Genomic DNA, 21,022 nt, shown 5'->3' with positions numbered 1-21,022 from the left:
TCTGTGACGAGGCTGTCTTTCCATAACATAGGGAAGAATCACCAGGCTGGCTTTCCTAATAGGCAGAATGAGGATGGCAAAGGAGAATCAGAGCACTCAGCAGTCTGCTGACCTACTTTGTTATTATAACTCATTAGAGCTACGAATGTATTTTTTTTATCAGTAAAGCTACACAGTGACTTGTCAGCAAATTAGGTACCTTTTGATAGGACTTTAAAAAACTCTGTTAAGGCAACACATCTTCTTTTAGAAAAAGAAAATCAGTAACCTAATAATATAATTTATAATTTATAGAATTCAAATCCAAAATACACTGCTAGACCTCAAGAGAGGATAAATATATTTTTAATTGAGATGTTTAGTTTCATTTCTTAGTTATATTATTTCAATCAATCACTGTCTAATTACTTTTATGGCCTTTGCAAAACAAAAAGTGAGTCTATTTTATCTTTATACATTTGCTAGAATATCAAGAGATAATAATATACTCATGCTAAGTTTCAATATTAACTTATATATGGGGGCTTGTATATGAATAATATGTATTCCTTTTTTTCAAATTATTCTCTAAAAATTAATAAACAGTTCTTTCCACTGTAGCCCCTAAGCACATATTTGTATTGACTACTACAATTTTTGAGCTAGAAGTGATTGAAGAGCCTCAATCCCCAAACTTTGTTGAAGGTTCCTGGCTCAAAGGAAATCAATCTTGAATATTCATTGGAGAGACTGATGCTGCTGATGAAGCTGAAGCTTCAGTACTTTGGCAACCTGAAATGAAGAGCCAACTCACTGCAAAAGGCCCTGATACTGTGAAACATTGAAGGTAGAAGGGGAAGGGGACAATAGAGAATGAGACGGTTGAATGTCATCATCAACTCAATGGACACGAGTTTGAGCAAACTCCAGGAGACAGTGAAGGACAGGGAAGCCTGGCGTGCTGTAGTCCATGGGGTTGCAAAGAGTTGGAACAACTGAAGAACAATGATACTGTCACTCAATGCCTAGGGACCATCCCTCCCAAAGGGCTCCACCCAATTGGAAGGGAGCTGGAAAATATGCACAGTGTGTGGCTTCTTGGTTCTTGTACTCTGTCCCTAATATATTATTTCAAATGAAAACAAAATTTTTCAGTAATTGCGATTTTTCAATCAAATCTCATATTTTCTCCACATAAATTTTATTAATTAGACTCTTCCAGACACTTTATATCTCTTTTTTCCTTCTTATAATCTTAATATTGTTCATGCATCCTAATTTTTCTCTAAAGGTATTATTATTTATATAGATGTGAAAGGCACTAAAAGGTTATTGATTTGGATTGTATGACTTTTGAGTACATAATATTGCCCACAAATTGGTCAAGTGAGTACTTATCTTTTAAGAAATAATTTGATGTACAAATTATTATATAACACAAACTCCAAGGAATAACATTCAAAATGCGCAATAGACTCCTTTACACACACTTTGCAAATGCTGTTGTTAATTTCCTGTTTGGTTATAAACTATTAATATTTATTTAGCAATATGCACAGGATGGGTATAGGACATGTGGAGTACACAGATACTTAGAAAGCATATTGCTTGCCCTTTAGAACAGCATCTCTCAAAATGAAATAATACACAGACCCCCTCAAATAACAAAACAAAATATTATAAGGAATGATCTTTGAGTTGGTTTAAATAATTTTGATTATGATTATTACTCAAATACAAGTATAAAAACTAGATATAAGTTTCTTGTCCTTAAAGTTCTTATAAAGTTGAAACAGATGTACATTTATAAATAAAATGTTAAAAAATAAGTTAATAAGCACATTTCAATTTAAATTTATTGTGATGGATAATTATTTTTCTGAAACCAAATAGTTGTATACAAGGTAAATATAGCGCTGATTATTATATATCACAGGGCTTCCCTGGTGGCTTGGTGGAAGAAAATGCATCTGTGATGCAGGAGATGTGAGTTCAATCACATCTGGGTGGGGAAGTTTCCCTGGAGAAGATAATGGCAGCCCACTCCAGTATTCTTGCCAGGGAAATTCCATGGAGAGAGGAGCCTGGTGGCCTATAGTCTATTGGGTCACAAAAGAGTCAGACAGGACTTAGTAATCAAACAGCAACAATTATAGCGCTAGTTTTTCTAGAGTATGTAGTTTAAAGGGCTTCCCTGATAGCTCAGTTGGTAAAGAATCCGCCTCAAATGCAGGAAACCCTGGTTCTATTCCTGGGTTGGGAAGATCCACTGGAGAGGGGATAGGCTATCCACTCCAGTATTCTTGGGCTTCCCGTGTGGTTCAGCTGGTAAAGAATCTGCCCGCAATGAGGAGACCTGTGTTTGATCCCTGAGTTGGGAAAATCCCCTGGAGAAGGGAAAGGCTACACAGAGAGGACTTAGTAACTAAAAAACAATTATAGCACTAGTTTTTCTAGAGTATGTAGTTTAACACATAAATTATGTGTGTTGTGATTAGTGACTTCGTTTTCAAACCTAGTTCTCCATTTGTCTATGGTGATGAATTTGTATGTCTAATTTTATGTCATTTAGCCTTCACCCACTATAAATGGATCACTTATTTATTAAACCTATATGCTATAATTATTATATATAGCAATTCATGACACAATTCACTTCAACTACAAAAGTAAATCTAGAGGTTGATTTTGGGCAGGCAATACTAAACTCATAATATGTTTATACTGAAACATTTCAAACTGTTGCCAACATGTGTCCATATATTTATTTATAAGATTTCTAGGAGAAAACCTGTATACTCTCTGAAATTAAATCTTCAGACTTTTAATTAGAGAAACATTGCTATAGGAATGTATTTCTTAGTTGCAAATTCTTATTTATTCTGTAAAATCATTCCCTAAATTATGTCATGATTAATATGCAAGTTCAAATATATCATACATATTTTTATTTTTTTAGTTAGATTATCAAATAAATATTTTATAATATTTCATATTTTAATCCCCAAACCCATTGCCTCTGATCCCTTTAAAAATCAACTGTTACAATATTAGTATAACTGATATACCTAACACATAGTCACAAAGTATCATGGGAATGACAAGATTTTCAAAATTAATCTTATCAAACATTAAGACCTGGCAAATCAAAGATCTTCATCCAGACAAAAATCAAACATTTTTGTTTGATTCAAGCAAAAATAATTTCTTGAATGAATTTCAAGAAATGAGACATTTCTTGAAAGAAACAAAAGCAAATATAACAAATGAACAGCAAGATTAATCCCTGTTCAGGTTGGTTTTTGTAAGTCAGTATCTCTTACTTCATCAGTTCAAGTAGCCCAGGATGCTTAGCAGTTGGCTTTTTAAAAAATAGCATTTAAGGAATAATTTTAGTGGAATTTATAAGGACTGGAAAGGAACTGGGTAAAAGAGACTAATGTAACACTAAATTTACTGAACAAATTACCAGTTAGGGATGTTGTATAGTTATGGCAATGCCTCTGAATTTCTCATCACAGCACATATATGGATAAGTAGCTAGAGATGTATAAATAAGGATATAAATTAAGATGCAAACATTATTTGTTGTTGATTCACTAAGTCTTATCCCACTCTTTTGTGACCCCATGGACTGTAACCTCCAGGCTCTTCTGTCCATGGGAATTACCAGGCAAAAACACTGGCGTGGGTTGCCATTTCCTTCTCCAGGAGATATTCCAGACCCAGGGATCCAACCTGCATCTCCTGTTTGGCAGGCAGATTCTTACCACTGAGCCACTTGGGAAGCCTGCAAACATTATTAAGGAGGATTTAAATATAGAGAGAAGGGTACAGATATATTAATACATGCTTATGTTTGTAAGGAAGACTTAATACATATATATTATACATATGTAAATAAGAACATAGATATAAATGAAAAAGTGGTTAAAGAGGATTCAAAATAGTATTTAAAAATATAATTCATTTAAGAACATGACATGAAAAAGAAAGAAGATATAAGGAATTCACTCAACATTCTACATAATCATCATGTTAAATTGTTTAGTACCAATGTCAAATGTTAAAGCACAGCTGTTAACCCCATACCCCAAAATGACTAGTACCAGTCATGTCCTGCATCCTCCTAATCTGGCTTCTCAGTTTTGGCCTTCCCAATTTGACCTCTGTTTTTCTACAGCTATGTCTCTTATCAGTCTTGCCACTTTTTATTGTCATGAGTTCAAATACTGATTTTTAAATGACTTTTTACTTTAATTGGTGTGCTGTGACTACAGACCTCTTTTTCTTAGAACTTTTCTTTCCTATTTTCTATAATCTATATAACATCAGGTATTAAAATGTGGTTTAAAACAGAAACTACAGAGTCAAATAGATATGCAGTCTAACCTTGATTTTATAATCTACTAAAGGTGTGAGAATGATTAATTGATTTAATCGCTAAAGATTTCTGAACTGCAAAATGGAGAACAGTGTTTACCTCATTCTTATGCTGCAAGAAATACATAAAATAGCATTTCTCAAAGTGCTAGGGCTTGTATACTATAAGCATGATGATGTAAACATAGGGTGCTTTTTTCTTACAATGGCTTTTCACTTCTTTATAACTTTCTTTGTACATAAATATACTTTGTTTTGCTGAAAATTTTTTGAGAACTTTAACATTGTTGTTGTTCAGCCTCTCAGTCATGTCCAACTCTTTGCGACCCCCAGACTGCAGCACAACAGGCTTCCCTGTCCTTAACCATCTCCCAGAGCTTGCTCCAACTCATCTCCACTAAGTCAGTGATGCCATCAAAACATCTTGTTCTCTGTTGTCCCCTTCTCCTCCTGCCTTCAATCTTTCTCAGCATCAGGGGCTTTTCTAATGAGTCAGCTCTTTGCATCAGGTGTTCAAAGAATTGGATCTTCAGCTTCAGTATTAGTCCTTCCAATGCATATTCAAGGTTGATTTCCTTTAGATTTGACTGGTTAGATCTCCTTGCAGTCCAAGGGACTCTCAAGAGTCTTCTCTAACACCACAGTTCAAAAGCATCAATTCTTCAGCACTCAGTCTTCTTTATGCTCCAGCTCTCACATGCATACACGACTACTAGAAAAACCATAGCTTTGACTATATGGATCTTTGTCAGCAAAGTAATGTCTCTGATTTTTAATATGCTGTTTAGGTTTCTCATAGATTTTCTTCCAAGGAGCAAATGTCTTTTCATTTTATGGCTGCAGTCACCATCGGCAGTGATTCTGGAGCCCAAGAAAATAAATATATCAATGTTTCCATTGTTTTCCCATCTATTTGCCATTAAGCAATGGGACCAGATGCCATGGTCTTAGCTTTTTACATGTTGAATTTTAAGCCAGCTTTTTCACTCTCCTATTTCACCTTCATCGAGAGGCTCTTGAGTTCTCTTTCTGCCATAAGTGTGGTGTCAACTGCATATGTGAGATTATTGGTATTTCTTCCAGCAATTTTGATTCCAGCTTGTGCTTCCTCCAGCACAGCATTCGCATAATGTACTCTGCATACAAGTTAAATATACAGGGTGACAATATACAGCCTTGATGTACTCTTTTCCCAATTTGGAACCAGTCTGTTGTTCCATGTCCAGTTCTAACTGTTGCTTCTTGACCTGCATACAGATTTCTTAGGAGGCAGGTCAGGTGGTCTGGTATTTCCGTCTCTGTAAGAATTTTCCACAGTTTGTTGTGATCCACAGAGTTAAAGGCTTTGGAGTAGTCAAGGATGCAGAAGTAGGTATTCTTCTGGAATTTTCTTGCTTTTCCAATGATCCAAAGGATAATGGCAATTTGATCTGTGGTTCCTCTGCCTTTTCTAAATCCAGCTTGAACATCTGGAAGATCTTGGTTCACATACTGTTGAAACCTAACTTGGAGAATTTCACACACTACTTTGCTAGCATGAGTGCAATTGTGCAGTAGTTTGAACATTCTTTGACTTTGCCCTTCTTTGGAACTGGAATGAAAACTGACCTTTCCGAGTCCTGAGGCCACTGTTGAGCTTTCCAAATTTGTTGGCATTTTGAGTGTAGCATGTTCATAGCATCATCTTTCATATTTCCAAGGTCAAATGACACTGTTGAGATTCCCTATTGACTAAGAATTATATTTTATGGTTGTTATCTCTTTATATCATTTATATTCACAATATAGAAAAAATTTCTGGTCTTTATAGTTGAACATAAGACAATTATTTTCTATGTTCTACATTAGAGTTAGACATGGAAAATACAATAAATAAATATGAAAGAAAACAGGAGCCAATTTTGTAGCAAAACTGTAGCCAAAAAGAAAAAAAAAAATTAGAAGAGGCATATTGCAAATGAAGGAGAGAATTTTTAAAATTTTAATAATTTATTTATTTGGCTGCATCAGGTTGAGTTGCAGCATGTGGGATCTAGTTCCATGACAAGGGATAGAACCCAGGCCTCTGACAGTAAAAGCTCACTGTCTTAGCCAATGAGCCACCAGGATGTCCCAGGAAAAGTATTTTGTTCAACATCATAATGTAACAAGTTTGACTCTGATAGATTAAATACACACACAGACCCAGATAGTACATCCAGTGGTATTTAAAGAAAAACGAGTAAGACATTACAATTTTTCTTCATTAAATGTGCTTACCACTACACATATTAAGTAGTATATTTCCTAACATTATAATTATACAATTATATTCCATTTATGGATACCTAAAAATAATCCCTTTACTCTTTTAATAATGACAATTTCTATTTTTGGAAGATACCTAGAGAGAATTTAAAATGAAAATTATTTGCAAACTTAAATATTAGTTGGCGTCAATGATGAATCATATTTTGGCAGCAGTGTTATTTAGTGCTTTTTATAACTATTCATTCAGTCAGTAGTGAGTTTATATGAGCTTTTGTTTTTTCCCTCACCCCCTACTCTCTTTGTATTGTCTTTATGTTTTGCTTCTTCAGTGATAAGAAAAATGACATCAATAATCAATGAGAAAACATAGATTTAAAAAGTGAGTTGATCAAACTCCTTGATTTATTTTTTAGATATCAGAAGTTACATCTAGAACATTTCTCTAATTTTTGATGATAAGTAATTAGGTTATAACAAATTATTGTGTCTGGCACTGTTCAAGGCACAGGAAATAAAGTATAGAACAAAATCCAGACAAATTCGTTGACCTAATGGCATTAGCATTTACGTTCCAGTGGGGGAAGCAGACAAATAATAAGTGACAAATGTATGTGTGTTTGTGCTGGCCCATGTGTGTTTGTGTGTCTGCTGTTAAATTCTTTAAAGATAAAATATAAACCAATTGAGTAATATATTAGGGTGGTGAGGGAAGGAAGGCTTCTGTAAGGCAGAGACCTTTAAGCAAATATAAATAAAATGAAGGAGAGATCCAGGTGGACACTAAGTCTCAAAGAAAAGAGTGAAAAGAACAAAGAATGGAGCAAGGAAGGGAGGGAAGAAAGTAGGGAGGAAAACACATAGGAATAAGACACAAAAGATAGAAGAAAAGACATTCTTCTTAACACGTGCTATAAACCCCTCTAGCCTTCAAACACAAAGCCTGAGCTTCAGTTTTTAGGAGATAAAAATGTATGTTAAGATGTCAGTGTCATTTCCACAATAATAAACTATGGTTAATAACAGAACAGTCTAGGAAAGAGGAGGGTATTTGACTTATGCCAAAGTTAAAATTTTGTGAAAGTCTCATAAAATTTGCCTCTTATAAAATGTGAAACACAAGAGAAGGCAATTCTAATGCACAGTTAACTAATACTTTATTAAATGTAATATAATATAAAAAGAAAATATAAGAACTTAAGGAGAAAACAAATCTTTGTGAATATATATCATAAAAATATTCACCATTGTTTCAGTTCTTTGTGAGTGCAGAATTATGTATTTATATCAAAATGTATGCTCTTATAATTAAAATAAAGTTAAGTACACTTAACTTTGGAAATCAAACTTCTATTTCACAGATTTTTATTTTATATTTACATCTTTCTATGGTAAAGTTTAAAGGGATATCTTTTCATGATATTTTCACTAGATGGAAGTACTATCTGAAATAGCATTGCATGTCATACATATCTCATTTGCTTTCATACTCATGTAACATGTCTTCATGTTTAACCACACTTAAAATTACATGTCTTGAGCACAGTAAACATTAAAATCATGTTGAAAGGGAGAAGAAGTTATTCTAAGTAATAGGCATTTTTAAAAGAACATAGGACTATGATTTAGGGGGGTGTGTGTGTGTGTTTGGATGTGTACCTTTGAAATAAAATGTCTCAGTATACACAGAGTAAGATCTAAAAATAGGTGCTATAACATACACACCACTACCCCCACCCCCACCCCATGGAACATTTCCTGGAAATAAAATTTAGCTGTAGAAACAGGAACATAACATCTGATTTTATATCCACAGAAGCAAAATTTTATCTTACCAGTTAAGGAGGATAATTAGATCACTCTAACATAAATATTTAGAACTTTTTTGGCAAAATGTAGAAAACACAGTATAAAGTAATATGAATTACTTACAACCATCTCATTTAGAGACACCCAGCAATCTGGTGGGAAGTCCTGCAGCAGTGGTACCAGGAACTGAAGACAGCCATCCCAGTGGCACAGGAGCAGCATCATGCCAATGAGGTTAAAAATTCTCACCACAGCACTGGCAAGATCATATGTCATGTGGAAAATCTGTTGACCAAAATAAAATCAATTCTTATAATCAATTTTTTTTAAAGTTAAGAATACTACCAATTTCAGTAGACTATCTGTGCTAGATTTATATACTAACTCTATTATATAGTGCTCACAGAATTAATTTCATAAACTGTCTCCCTTTCTGACATTTAACATTGTGTGTTCTAAAGTGATCTCACATTTTGGAGATATCTCAAAACCTAACATGGGAAGAAACACAGAAATTTGGCTATTTTGACACCAGTTAATAAAAGAGGCTAATTAAAAATAGTCAAATCCATGTAGCTCCATCCTGATTTATCTACCTGATTAAAAAAACCACCATAATGTATGCAGTATTACTTTTGATGTATGCAGGACTGTGTGTAGTTGGCTGGGCCCAATTTGATTGTCTGTTGGGCTCCAAAATCACCGCAGATGGTGATTGCAGCCATGAAATTAAAAGACACTTACTCTTTGGAAGGAAGGTTATGACTAACCTAGACAGCATATTAAAAAGCAGAGATATTACTTTGACAACAAAGGTCCGTTTAGTCAAGGCTATGGTTTTTCCAGTGGTCATGTATGGATGTGAGAGTTGGACTGTGGAGAAAGCTGACTGCCAAAGAATTGATGCTTTTGAACTGTGGTGTTGGAGAAGATTCTTGAGCATCCCTTGGACTGCAAGGAGGTCCAACCAGACCATCCTAAAGGAGATCAGTCCTGGGTGTTCATTGGAAGGACTGATGCTGAAACTGAAACTCCAATACTTTGGCTACCTCATGTGAAGAGTTAACTCATTGGAAAAGACCCTAATGCTGGGAGGGATTGGGGGCAGGAGGAGAAGGGGACTACAGAGGATGAGATGGCTGGATGGCATCATCAACTCGATGGACAGGAGTTTGAGTGAACTCCAGGAGTTGGTAACGGACAGAGAGGCCTGGTGTGCTACGATTCATGGGGTTGCAATGAGTCGAACTTGGCTGAGAGACTGAACTGAACTGAACTGAACTGAGCTCTTATAATTAAATCACCTCAGCAGGTATAAACTTCACATGTGAACAGTTGCTGAGATAGTTATTTATTTATTTAATATTTATTTTTTATTGAGATAACACTGGTTAGTAACATATGTTTCGTATATATGACATTTTATGTCTACTTCTGTATAGATTACAGCATGTCTATCCCCAAAATTTGGTTTCCATCCATCACCATAAAGTTTATCACCTTTACCCTTTTTGCCTGCTGCTGCTGCTAAGTCGCTTCAGTCGTGTCCGACTCTGTGCGACCCCATAGACAGCAGCCCACCAGGTTCCCCATCCCTGGGATTCTCCAGGCAAGAACACTGGAGTGGGTTGCCATTTCCTTCTCCAATGCATGAAAGTGAAAAGTGAAAGTGAAGTCACTCAGTCGTGTCCGACTCTTAGCGACCTCATGGACTGCAGCCTACCAGGTCCCTCCGTCCATGGGATTTTCCAGGCAAGAGTACTGGAGTGGGTTGCCATTGCCTTCTCCACCCATTTTGCCTATCCCCTGCTATTTCCTTTCTGGTTACACCTATTCTTCTCTGTATCTATGTGTCTGCTTTGTTTGTTCATTTGTTTTGTTATTTTTTGTTTATTTATTTATTTTTATGTTCCACATAGGAATGAAATAATATGGTATTAATCTTGCTTCATCTGACTTATTTCACTTGACATAATATCCTGAAGGTCCATCCATGTTGTTGCAAATGGTAAGAATTCAACTTTTTGATAGTTGAGCAGTATCCCACTGTATTTGTATACCACATATATTTTATCCATTCATCCATGGATGGCCACTTAGATTGTTTCCACATCTTGGTTATTATAAATAATATTGCTTGAATATAGGATGCATATATCTTTTAAGATTAGTGGTTTTCATATTCTTTGGATAAATACCCAGAAGTGGGATAGCTGAATCATGGTAGATTATTAATGGCCCTGTTAAAACCTTGCTCACAGAAGATTTGTAATGAGAAGACTGCTTCCTTATGGAGCACATATGTCTGCAGACAGTCACGCTAACCAGAGAAGGAAGCACCCGGTCTACTTTAAACAAAGCCACAACTTCTTATTGTCTAAGGGTCTTCCCTGGTGACTCAGGTGGTAACGAATCTGCCTGCAATGCGAGAGACCTGGGTTCGATCCTTGGTTTGGGAATACCTTGGAGAAGGGCATGGCAACCCACTCCAGTGTTCTTTCCTGGAGAATCCCCATGGACAGAGGAGTCTGGCGGGCTACAGTCCATGGGGTCACAAAGAGTCAGACACAACTGAGTGACTAAGCACAGCACAGCTTGTAGGGTAAGTCTCAGTGAAAACTTTACTCAACTTCTTGAACAAGTGGCTAACATCAATGATTAATATTTTCAGTTTTTTTGCATCTATGAGGTAGACATTCTAAAGTGATAAATTCCTATCTAAATTTATTCTTAGTGCCACTGCATGAAAGCCAGAAAACACAAAAACAACACTATAGATGCTACTCAGTGAACTGTTAAATGAATGAATGAGAATTTTGCAGACAGTTAATAATAACAGCAAAAGTAACCTTCTGTGACTTTGAGAGTGTAAAGTTTTTGTTTTTGTCTTTTAAGATAGGAATTAAAAAAAAATAGTCATTATTTGCTACCATCCAAGTAATCTGAATTTGAAACTGATTTGATTTCCAGAGTTGTGGGTAACAGAAAGACAGACCATTCTGACCCACTAGCAATATGTTTAAAGTGGTACTTATGAGTCAGCAGAATAAAAAATAATCAAAATACATTTTAAAGGTAGTGCTTTAATTTTATTTTCACCAAACTAAACTACAAAATAAGTCAGTGGAAGACTACTGTGCTTTACATTTGCCCAGATCAGAACATTATGTTGTTCATATGACTTCAAGGTGAGGAATGAGCTGGTTACAAATACTCACTGAATTCTTTTTTATAATATTATCATTCTAGAATTCTGTCCAGTTGGAGTCTAATAACTCTAGAGAGAATAGCTGGAAGAATATTTGATTAAGATAAGTTGATTCAGAATACCAAATCCTGCCCTAATATTTGCATAATTGTCCACCAGAAGTATAATTTTTTGTAATATTTTCCCCAGGAGCAATGCATAATCCACTCTGCTCTTAAAAAGGTCAAATCGTAGACTGTGCTCTATGCATATATCCATAAATTAGCAGAGTAATTCCACAGAGCTTCCATATTCATACTTGATAAGTTGAATTCAGGGTCCTCTCAATCTAATAATCATCTATGAAATCAGTGAGTCTTAACCTATCCTTAAGTATTTGATTCACTTTACTATGGTTTACTTAACCAAAAAATCATCAAGAGTAATTCAAGACTTCTCATGGGATATATTGATCTCTTCTTTTTGGTTTCACAGATGGGAATCATTTAGAGGTTAGGTTGCTTCTGTGATCTCAGTTATCAATTGAAGGTTTCAAATATGCTTTCAGAATTCTTATTATTGTAACGTTAAGAAAATCAAATGGGCCAGAAGAGGCTCTCTTGACACAGAACATTCTTATTTTTAAGGTATTAAAATAAGGTCAGGTTCTTTGGTTTATCTTTATATATTTGTACTTGCATAACCTGTCACATCTTTTAAGATGGGAGAATCTCCATGTCATGTTGACAAAGAATATAAGAACACAAATAATTAGCTACTCAGTTCATTTCACACCTAACATATATCCAGAATTCAATATGTGGTAGTCCTAATCAATAGTAAAATAAGAATTTTAAGAGTCCTTTTGCACCTTTTGTAATTCTTAACTTGAAAGTTATCCAGGTTAGCCTACCATGCTTTAGGCAAAGTGCAGAAGGTTTCATCTGGTATATGAGAGAAGAGTAGGCTTCACAGAGGTCTTTTTGAACACTGACAATGACTATAGTCATTGGAGTAATTTTATCAGTTCCTACTCTAACCAGGATCTTATTTGAATGGCCAGCCCATAACCTTCAGAAAAGTCAACCAATTGGCCTCTCATCCTTATCAGTCTGTGTCCATAGTCAAAATGCAGTTACCTCCTCCTCAGTTTCCCTTACCTATTATCAGATCCTCATGCTCTTGAGTGTTTTTTTTTTTTGGGGGGGGTGCTTTCTTCTTTCCACTGTTACTTCCAAACTCCTACACTATCCATGAATTCTCTCATACCCTCAGCCTCATTATAGAATTCTTCCTCTCCTCTACTTTTCCTGAGATGTATGACTGCACCTCATCATCGCCTTAAAGACTCAGCGTCTCTGGTAACTTTCTCAAATAGAGTTGATTCAGTTCTTTCATAAGCCTTAGATTTTGATGACGATGCCCTCTTTTTCTCAGGTCTCCTTTGCCACTTTCAGATAGTTATTTTTCTAGGCATAGCAAAAAAAAAAAAAAAATTCCTTCTCTTCAGTGCCCACTCTATTTGGCTATTCCACCTGTACCTTCTCCTCCTTTCTAGCATCTTAACAACCTCTCAACCTCTACTCTCCACACATCTCCATTTATTAAAGGCTGTGTTTTTCCACTGTCTTTTTTCTGCAAAATGTCAATTTCTGAATAATCAAAACAGCCACTTTCTATACCTAAGCCAGTGAAAATTACTGGGTAGGAAACTGTAGATTCTGTTTAATATTTTTTAGAGGATTGTAACCCTATCTGAAGACTTCAGCTATGGTTATGTACTTCTTTATTCTTAGTACCTATGTTTTTCCCTCTTACCACCAAAATATCTTATATTTTCCCCTCGTTTCTCAGGTTTCCAAAGACTGTGACCATGCTGCTGAATTTCAGTTTAAATGTTACCTTTCCAAAGGAGACACATTCTTATGCCTCAGGTCCCTCACCTCTGATCCCTCATGCTTTCCAACAGACATATATCAACAGCTTTTCTTACTGACTTTTTCCTAGTATCAAAAGATGTGTCTTTTGATATTAATCTGATCTTCTTTTCTTCTTCAGGAGCCTAAATAATTAGTTCAGAGCTCTTAATCTATGAGTGGACATTTTTGTTGAACACTGAAAAAAACGAATTAATGTCAAAATTAAAATTTAAAAGCAAAGACATCTGTAATAACAGCCAACTGCAAATCCTCTTGGATGTCTCAGGAATGTCAAATTACTATAACTACTAGATTATGCTTTCTTCAGAATTGCTAACTTCTACATTGATTATACTCCACATATTTAGAAATAATAAAATTTCTCATCTCCTCAAAAATGTTTTTTTTTTAATTTTATTTTATTTTTAAACTTTACATAATTGTATTAGTTTTGCCAAATATCAAAATGAATCCATCACAGGTAAAATGTTTTAAATTGAAAATGAATCTTCACTTCCCAGGTACTTTCCTACTTTTTTTTTTTTCCTTTATAGCCTTCTTGGTTCATCTTCTCAAAAAAGTCTCTTCACTGAAACTTTGAGACAGAAAGAGATCTGACCTGCTGTACTGGGTAAACTGGTTTTCTTTCCATAGTTACACATGCAAATTACCACCTGGTGCAAAATCTGATTTCCTGAAGGACATATTTGTCATAGCTACACTGTGCTTCTTCCCTCTCTCTCCTCCCCACATATTAGGGGAACTTAGAGATATTTAAAGCTAACTCCATTTCCCTACATGTGGAACTGAAACTTTAAAAAAGTATGTGCATCTATTTGAGCATTCTTTTTGAAGTTGTACAGATATCCTATCATTGCAGCTATAGAGAAGGTTATCTCTTACCACATGACTGCACAGTGAACTAAATAGTACTTATATAGTCAGAACAACTACATACTTACAGAAGTATAGTATGGAATAGACTGTGTTAGTCATCAGTCATTGTCACTAAAAATACACAGCTGACTCTGCACGTCTTATTTTGAGCATATCCATGTAGTTCTTTAACAAACATATATATATTAATTAATATATATATGTTTCTCCTTATATATAATGAAAAAGAAATAAATTTTAGCCATTGCTGTCGTAAAAAAATTGTCATGTTTTCTAACTATGTTTTATCTTGACTAAGATAAACTTGACTATCACTATCGAAGTCTAGCTTGACTAGATTGTAGGAATTTGTTTCATTTCTTTGATACTGTAAAATATATCAGCCATTTCCTATCGTACATATTTTTACACAGGATTTTAATTCCTTATACCCCAAAATTTAGAAAAAGTATTTCTTCATGCATAAATTGTTCTTTGTTAGCCTTGCTAGCCTGAGAAAAAGCAGACATTATGAATTATGAAGAAAACATGGGAAAAGTAATATAATAATATGAATTCTTTGAAGATTTTTGGTAGGAAACAATGATAAGAAACAGTTACTGTGTAAACTATGAAAGTACAAACCTTGAAAATGGAAGCACAATGTCTAGTGGTACAGAGTTTTGCTCAGCAAAATTTGTTTTTTCTCCCACAGAGGTTACTCCTCTAACAATGAATTTGCATAATTGGGTCAGTGTTAATGAGTACCCAACTGAGATGAAGCATTTCTTCTAAGATCACTCATTTTCCTTGGAATTTAAACTCAATATAATCTCACAAATGGAAATAGGTCAGAAACAAAAATGCTTATGATAGGTTACATTTTGTTAATTGAATATATCCAAATCATCACATTTTAAAACTCCTTAGGAAAAAATGGTACCTCTTTTTAACTTATATGAGGACTGCATAGTGTAACAGAACATCTAATTATTGGACAGGGCCCTAGAGAAATGAAAGAGCAAGCATAATCCCCATTTGCATAATTTACTTTAATAAGAAGTAGCTTACACATTGGGAAAATAAAATTACGAATGAATATTGAAAATGACCCTGTTAAGAAGAGAGTTGAATGGATTAGTACTACAGAAAAAAATGAAATTAATTAAAATTAAGCAATTTAAGATCATTATTCCTCTTTTACAAATTTCAAATGACTGTAAATGTAGACAATATATACAAATTGTGCAACTACTAAAATACAGAAATGAAGAAAATAAAAACAAACACATATTGTATGATGGATCTTTAAACCTTATTTTAATGATGGTTGTGTGAAGACTATCTTCTGCTTAATACACCCTTATTTCATTAAGTCAGGACTTATTTTCATGAAGTTAGCACTAAGATATTGATTTAATGAAATATGTTTAATATTCTTCCGAACTTTTCCCCATAAAATTAAATATTTATAGTTATTTTTAATAAAAATCTTAATTTATTTTTATTGTCTAGTATACAGGTATAACAAAAATCAAGAAAATTATTAAGTGGCTATGTGTCTTTTTATGTGTAGAGAATGAAGGTGAAAAAAGTCAGACTAATTGGAATATTCTATCAATTCTGTATAGCTCCTGTGAATTAATTTAAATGATATTTCCCTAACATTGTGTTTTGGGGAGAGGTTTAGGGACTATTTCATTTAAAAACTAACATACTGCTAGTAACAGTCCCATATATATTTTTATAATTTCTCATCAATCTTTTGTTTGCTCTCTCTCTTTTTTGTCTGTCTTACCAAATCCGTAATATCTTACATGCTTCAATAAGTACAAATGTAGTTATCTCTGCATTTTGAGCACAGATAGAAGTATTCTAGTTTTTATTACCATGTAGCTCATTTCCTCAGCATACAAAATCCATTGCATGAATTTATGCTTTTTGAAGGGTAAAAATATGCCATACAAAGAAATAGAGAAATGTACCTAATACTAGTAAGAACAAATGCTTTATTTTGAAGGCTTCAAATCAGTAATTTGTGTGTTAAAATTCATCTAAATAATGAACACACTTAAAACAGAGAGAAGACCACTTCATTGTACAATCTCTGGTAACTGAACAATAAAAGCAAATGAAGCAAGGGATGTTTCAACTCATTTTATATACTCTGTAAGCTGTTTTCCCATAAGTAGTTATTCTATAAATATTACATAGTCAATAAACAGCTACTGAATTGCTTAAAAATTATGAAGTAAGAATGTGACATATTTTTCCATTCTACTCATTTATCATCCAGAAAGAATTTTTGTACTAACCCCCAGTTAAATAAATTCTATTAAATTGTCCACCTGACATGTATAAAATGCATAATGTATTTCAGTGGTCTCTTGCTAACATATTTTAAGTATACTCCCAAATAATATTATATATTGTTATAGCTTCCATCTTCTATACATTCTGTGAGAAAGAATCTACTTCAATATTTTTGGCCTCACAATCATGAAATTTGTTATATTCACAAGTGATGATGAATGTTTGGCATCTCAAACAACTTTTTTGGCTTAAAATATTGAAAATTGTAGTGTTCAAAGTGTGACAAAAAATCTTTAAAATTTGTCATGTACATACGCATGGAATGTTAAATTGCTTGGTATATAATATACGGTTTTCAAATCTTTGAGCAATTATTTTATTAAATAACAAAGTTAATATGAAATCAAATTACACTTACTAGCCAAAAGTTTTGCCAAGTAAAGGACTTAAAGAACTTGTCTATTGGGCAAATGCATAACTTCCTAAGACTGAAGTTCTGCATTAATCAGTTTCTAAAAATTTGCCTTGACTTTTCCACTAAAAAAATGGGGTAAAAGAGTTCTGAAATACATAGTACATGCAAAATTCCACAAACTTTTACTTTACAAATTAAAAAGTACAATTTTTAAAGAAGTGAAACACACAAGAAAGTCAACATCACACACACACACACACACACACACACACACACGTCACATCAAAGAGAAGCCAGAGGTAAAATACTATTTTATATAAGTACTTTGTTGATTAAACAAATAAAATAAAGTATAATAAAACTAATGGTAACAAATATATGGTAAAATAAGACAAGGTAGAAGCCATCATATTTAGATAAATTGCATAATGTGCTTCTCAACATCTGCAGCCTCTATTCATCAATCATAGTCTAGAGAGTTCATGTGCAACCAGCACATACCCCCATTTGCCAGAAGTCAACAAGGGAAGCAAGATAAAGGGAAGCTAGCGTCTGGAAAAAAAAAAAACTGTTAAGATGAAAATAATGCTTCTTCATAATTTTTTAATAGTGGCCATCCATTACATCATGCATTGGTGTCATCTAGCTAATTAGATGAGCCAGCTAAGTTCCAATTACTAATTTATTTGAGTGGATTTGTGTCAGTGATGATCTGGAAAAGAAAGTGGTGCTGGTTCACTGTCTTGGCAAATGCCTTGGAAAGAAATCACTAAATACATGATTTGTGGCATGAAGCCAATAAAATAGAACTATGAATCTTAGTGAATAAACCACACCTTGTGCCATTTGATGAAACCTAATAAGTGAGATGGAGAAGGCAACGGCACCCTACTCTAGTACTCTTGCCTGGAAAATCCCATGGATGGAGGAGCCTGGTGGGCTGCAGTCCACGGGGTCACGAAGAGTCGAACTGAACTGAACGACTTCACTTTCACTTTTCCCTTTCATGCATTGGAGAAGGAAATGGCAACCCACTCGAGTGTTCTTGCCTGGAGAATCCCAGGGACGGGGGAGCCTAGTGGGCTGCTGTCTATGGGGTCGCACAGAGTCGGACACAACTGAAGCGACTTAGCAGCAATAAGTGGTAAGGGGCTTCCCTTGTGGCTCTTCTTCCCAGTGGTAAAGAATCCTCCTGCCAATGCAGGAGCTGCAGGAGATGTGGATTTGACTCCTGGGTCAGGAATATCCTCTGGAAAAGGAAATAGCAACCCACTCCACATTTCTTGCTTGAGAAACTCCATGGAGAAGCCTGGCAGGCTAGAGTCCATGGAGTTGCAAAATGTTGTGCACAACTGAGCAACTAAGCACAAACACAATAAATAAGAAAGATATAGTATTATTGCAACTTCCTAAAAAGAAACTAAAACACTATTATTATTTCTGGGTCATGCTACGTGGCTTGTGGGATCTTAGTTCCCTGACCAGAAATCGAATTTAGTGACCCCTGCAGTGGAAGTGCTGAGTCCTAACCACTGGACCACCAGGCAATTCTCAGAAACTAAACTTTAAAAATAAACAAGAGTTGGCAAAGTTGTTAGCAACTACAAGAAACATTTGAGTAAGATTTGATCTATTGGAAAATAGCATGATTTCATATTAACTAGTTGGACACCTTTCAGAACTAAATATGCATTATAATGCTTCATCAATTCACAGGATAGTACATCATGATATTTGGTAGACCACATGAAGTGCTGAAAATATTTAAGTATCAGATTTATTCTAAGAATCACATAAATTGATATATGTGGCATGCTCAGTCACTTCAGTCGTGTCTCTTTGTGATACTACAGATTGTAGCCCACCAGGTTCCTCTGTTCATGGAATATTCCAGGCAAGATTACTGGAGTGGGTTGCCATGCCCTCCTCCAGGGGCTCTTCCCAGATCAGGGATAAATCCCATGTCTCTCCTGTTTCCTGCACTGCAGGCTGATTCCTTACCACTGAGCCACTAGGAAAGCCCAATATATGTGGACATAACCTTAAAACCAATAAGCTATTTTTGTATAAATTTGATTTTTCTTATCACCCCAAAACCACCTATCAAATAATGGCCCTATGCAGAAAACAATGCTAAGCTCAGAATTCTCTGGTGCTCATCGATCACCTCCACCACACACTCACACACACCTGTTTTGTTCCCCCCACCCCCCAGACTCCTTCCACCTGTGTTAAGAAGGACTCATTTTTCTCTATACCTGCTGAAGTGATATCATAATTATTGTTTCCTTTAATGCATCTTCCAGTATTCATACTTAATCTCAGTTTATACCTTTATTTGGAGAAGGAAATGGCAACCCACTCCAGCATTCTTGCCTGGAAAAATTCCATGGACTGAGGAGCCTGGTGGGCAACAGTCCATGGGGTTACAAAGAGTCAGCCATGACTGAGCAACTGAGCACATACTTTTATTTGGGGGCGGGGAGTGTGGCAAGGGCAGTAAGCACATGGGTAAGTATCTTTCTCTCTTACTCTGTTGAGAATAGCTTGTCTGGGTATAGAATTCTAGATTGAAAAGCACTTCCTTCACTTTATTTGAAGACTTGACTCCATTCCTCCTAGAATAGTGAAAATGTATCTTTCTCCAATTATAGTTTTAATCTCTTGAGTGAAAAGATGATCAATTTTTTATGGAAATAAATGAAAACTTCCCCAATTAGTGTGTGTGTGGGGGGGTGCACATTGTGAGAGATGGGTTAGACCTTAAATGAAGCATCTTTCTTGTGATAGCCCTATTGCTCAATTACATTCTGCATTATGCTTTCTAACTCCAACTATAAATGTCTCAAAGCTTTCACAGTACAGACTGGCTCTCATGTCCTTTTCAGACTCTTTTGCAGCACATTCCAGAATGCAATTTTGTCTCCTTGTGCCATCTCTCATTCTGCTCCCTTTGGTTTTCAATCTTTTAAAATTTTTGACTTTTTCTCTTCTCAATAAGAGTCTTCGGCTCTTGTTCCCTTCTGTGTTATACATGCATTTCTTTTTTTCATTTTGATTCTTCAAGTGGTTTGGAGTGTAAGACAGACAGAAGGCCAAGCTATGTGTCTTATCTATCTTCTGGAGTCAGAATTCTTTATTTTATAATGTGCCTTTCTGTGAACCTCTAATATCAAATAACTTGTTTTAGACACTAAGTTGTATCTGACTCTTTTTTGACCCCTTGATCTGCAGCCAACAGGCTCCTCTATCCATGTGATTTCCCAGGCAAGAATACTGCAGTGGGTTGTCATTTCCTACTCCAGATAAAAGAACTTACACAAACCAAATCATAATTGCATAGTCTTTCTGGATTGACTGATTTGTTCTAATGATCTGTCAATCTAATCAAATGCCAAAAAAATACTGACTAGTTTATCTTTGTAGCATATTTTTCAGCCTAAGTGGCCACCTATCAATGACTATCCTTGTAAATAATTCGTATTTCACACACTTATATTTAAAAATATACTTAGAATCACTTTGTCAAGTCCCTCTTCCACTCACAAAATCATGTTAGGCTTTGTTGTAATTGATTGAATTTGTGTTTCTCATTGTTTTTTCAATATTACTTACCTCATATCTCCAACTCTAGCCTCATCGTCTTTGAAAATATAGTCTACTTGGTATCTAGACTTATCATTTTATTGTTCGAACTTGATCATAGAAGTCCCCTGCCTGAACTTTTGCAAGAAATCCAGAGAAGCTTCATGATGTTCAAACTCTAAAGGTTCCTTATGATCTGCCCTCCGTCTACCATTTCACTGTCATCTCTCATCCTTCCTCTGAAAGTATTCCATGCTTTGGGAAGACAAAAATGTTATAGAAGTACTGACACTAGTGGTAAAGAACCTA

The 21,022-nt window shown here is 35.0% G+C and overlaps 1 protein-coding gene across 1 annotated transcript in view; it reads right to left on the bottom strand.

Annotated features, from left to right (window-relative positions):
* Positions 1-21,022, bottom strand: part of HCN1 (hyperpolarization activated cyclic nucleotide gated potassium channel 1) — a 466,192-nt gene that overhangs the window by 213,204 nt on the left and 231,966 nt on the right. The window contains exon 3 of the mRNA XM_061393578.1: positions 8,542-8,703. Within this exon, the coding sequence (XP_061249562.1) occupies positions 8,542-8,703 (162 nt within the window). The remainder of the gene's footprint in view (positions 1-8,541; positions 8,704-21,022) is intronic.

Source organism: Bos javanicus, chromosome 20, assembly GCF_032452875.1.
Source record: "Bos javanicus breed banteng chromosome 20, ARS-OSU_banteng_1.0, whole genome shotgun sequence".
NCBI classification, from domain to species: Eukaryota; Metazoa; Chordata; class Mammalia; order Artiodactyla; family Bovidae; genus Bos; species Bos javanicus.
The sequence above is the reverse complement of the archived record's forward strand: the minus strand, read 5'-3'. Positions and strand labels throughout refer to the sequence as shown.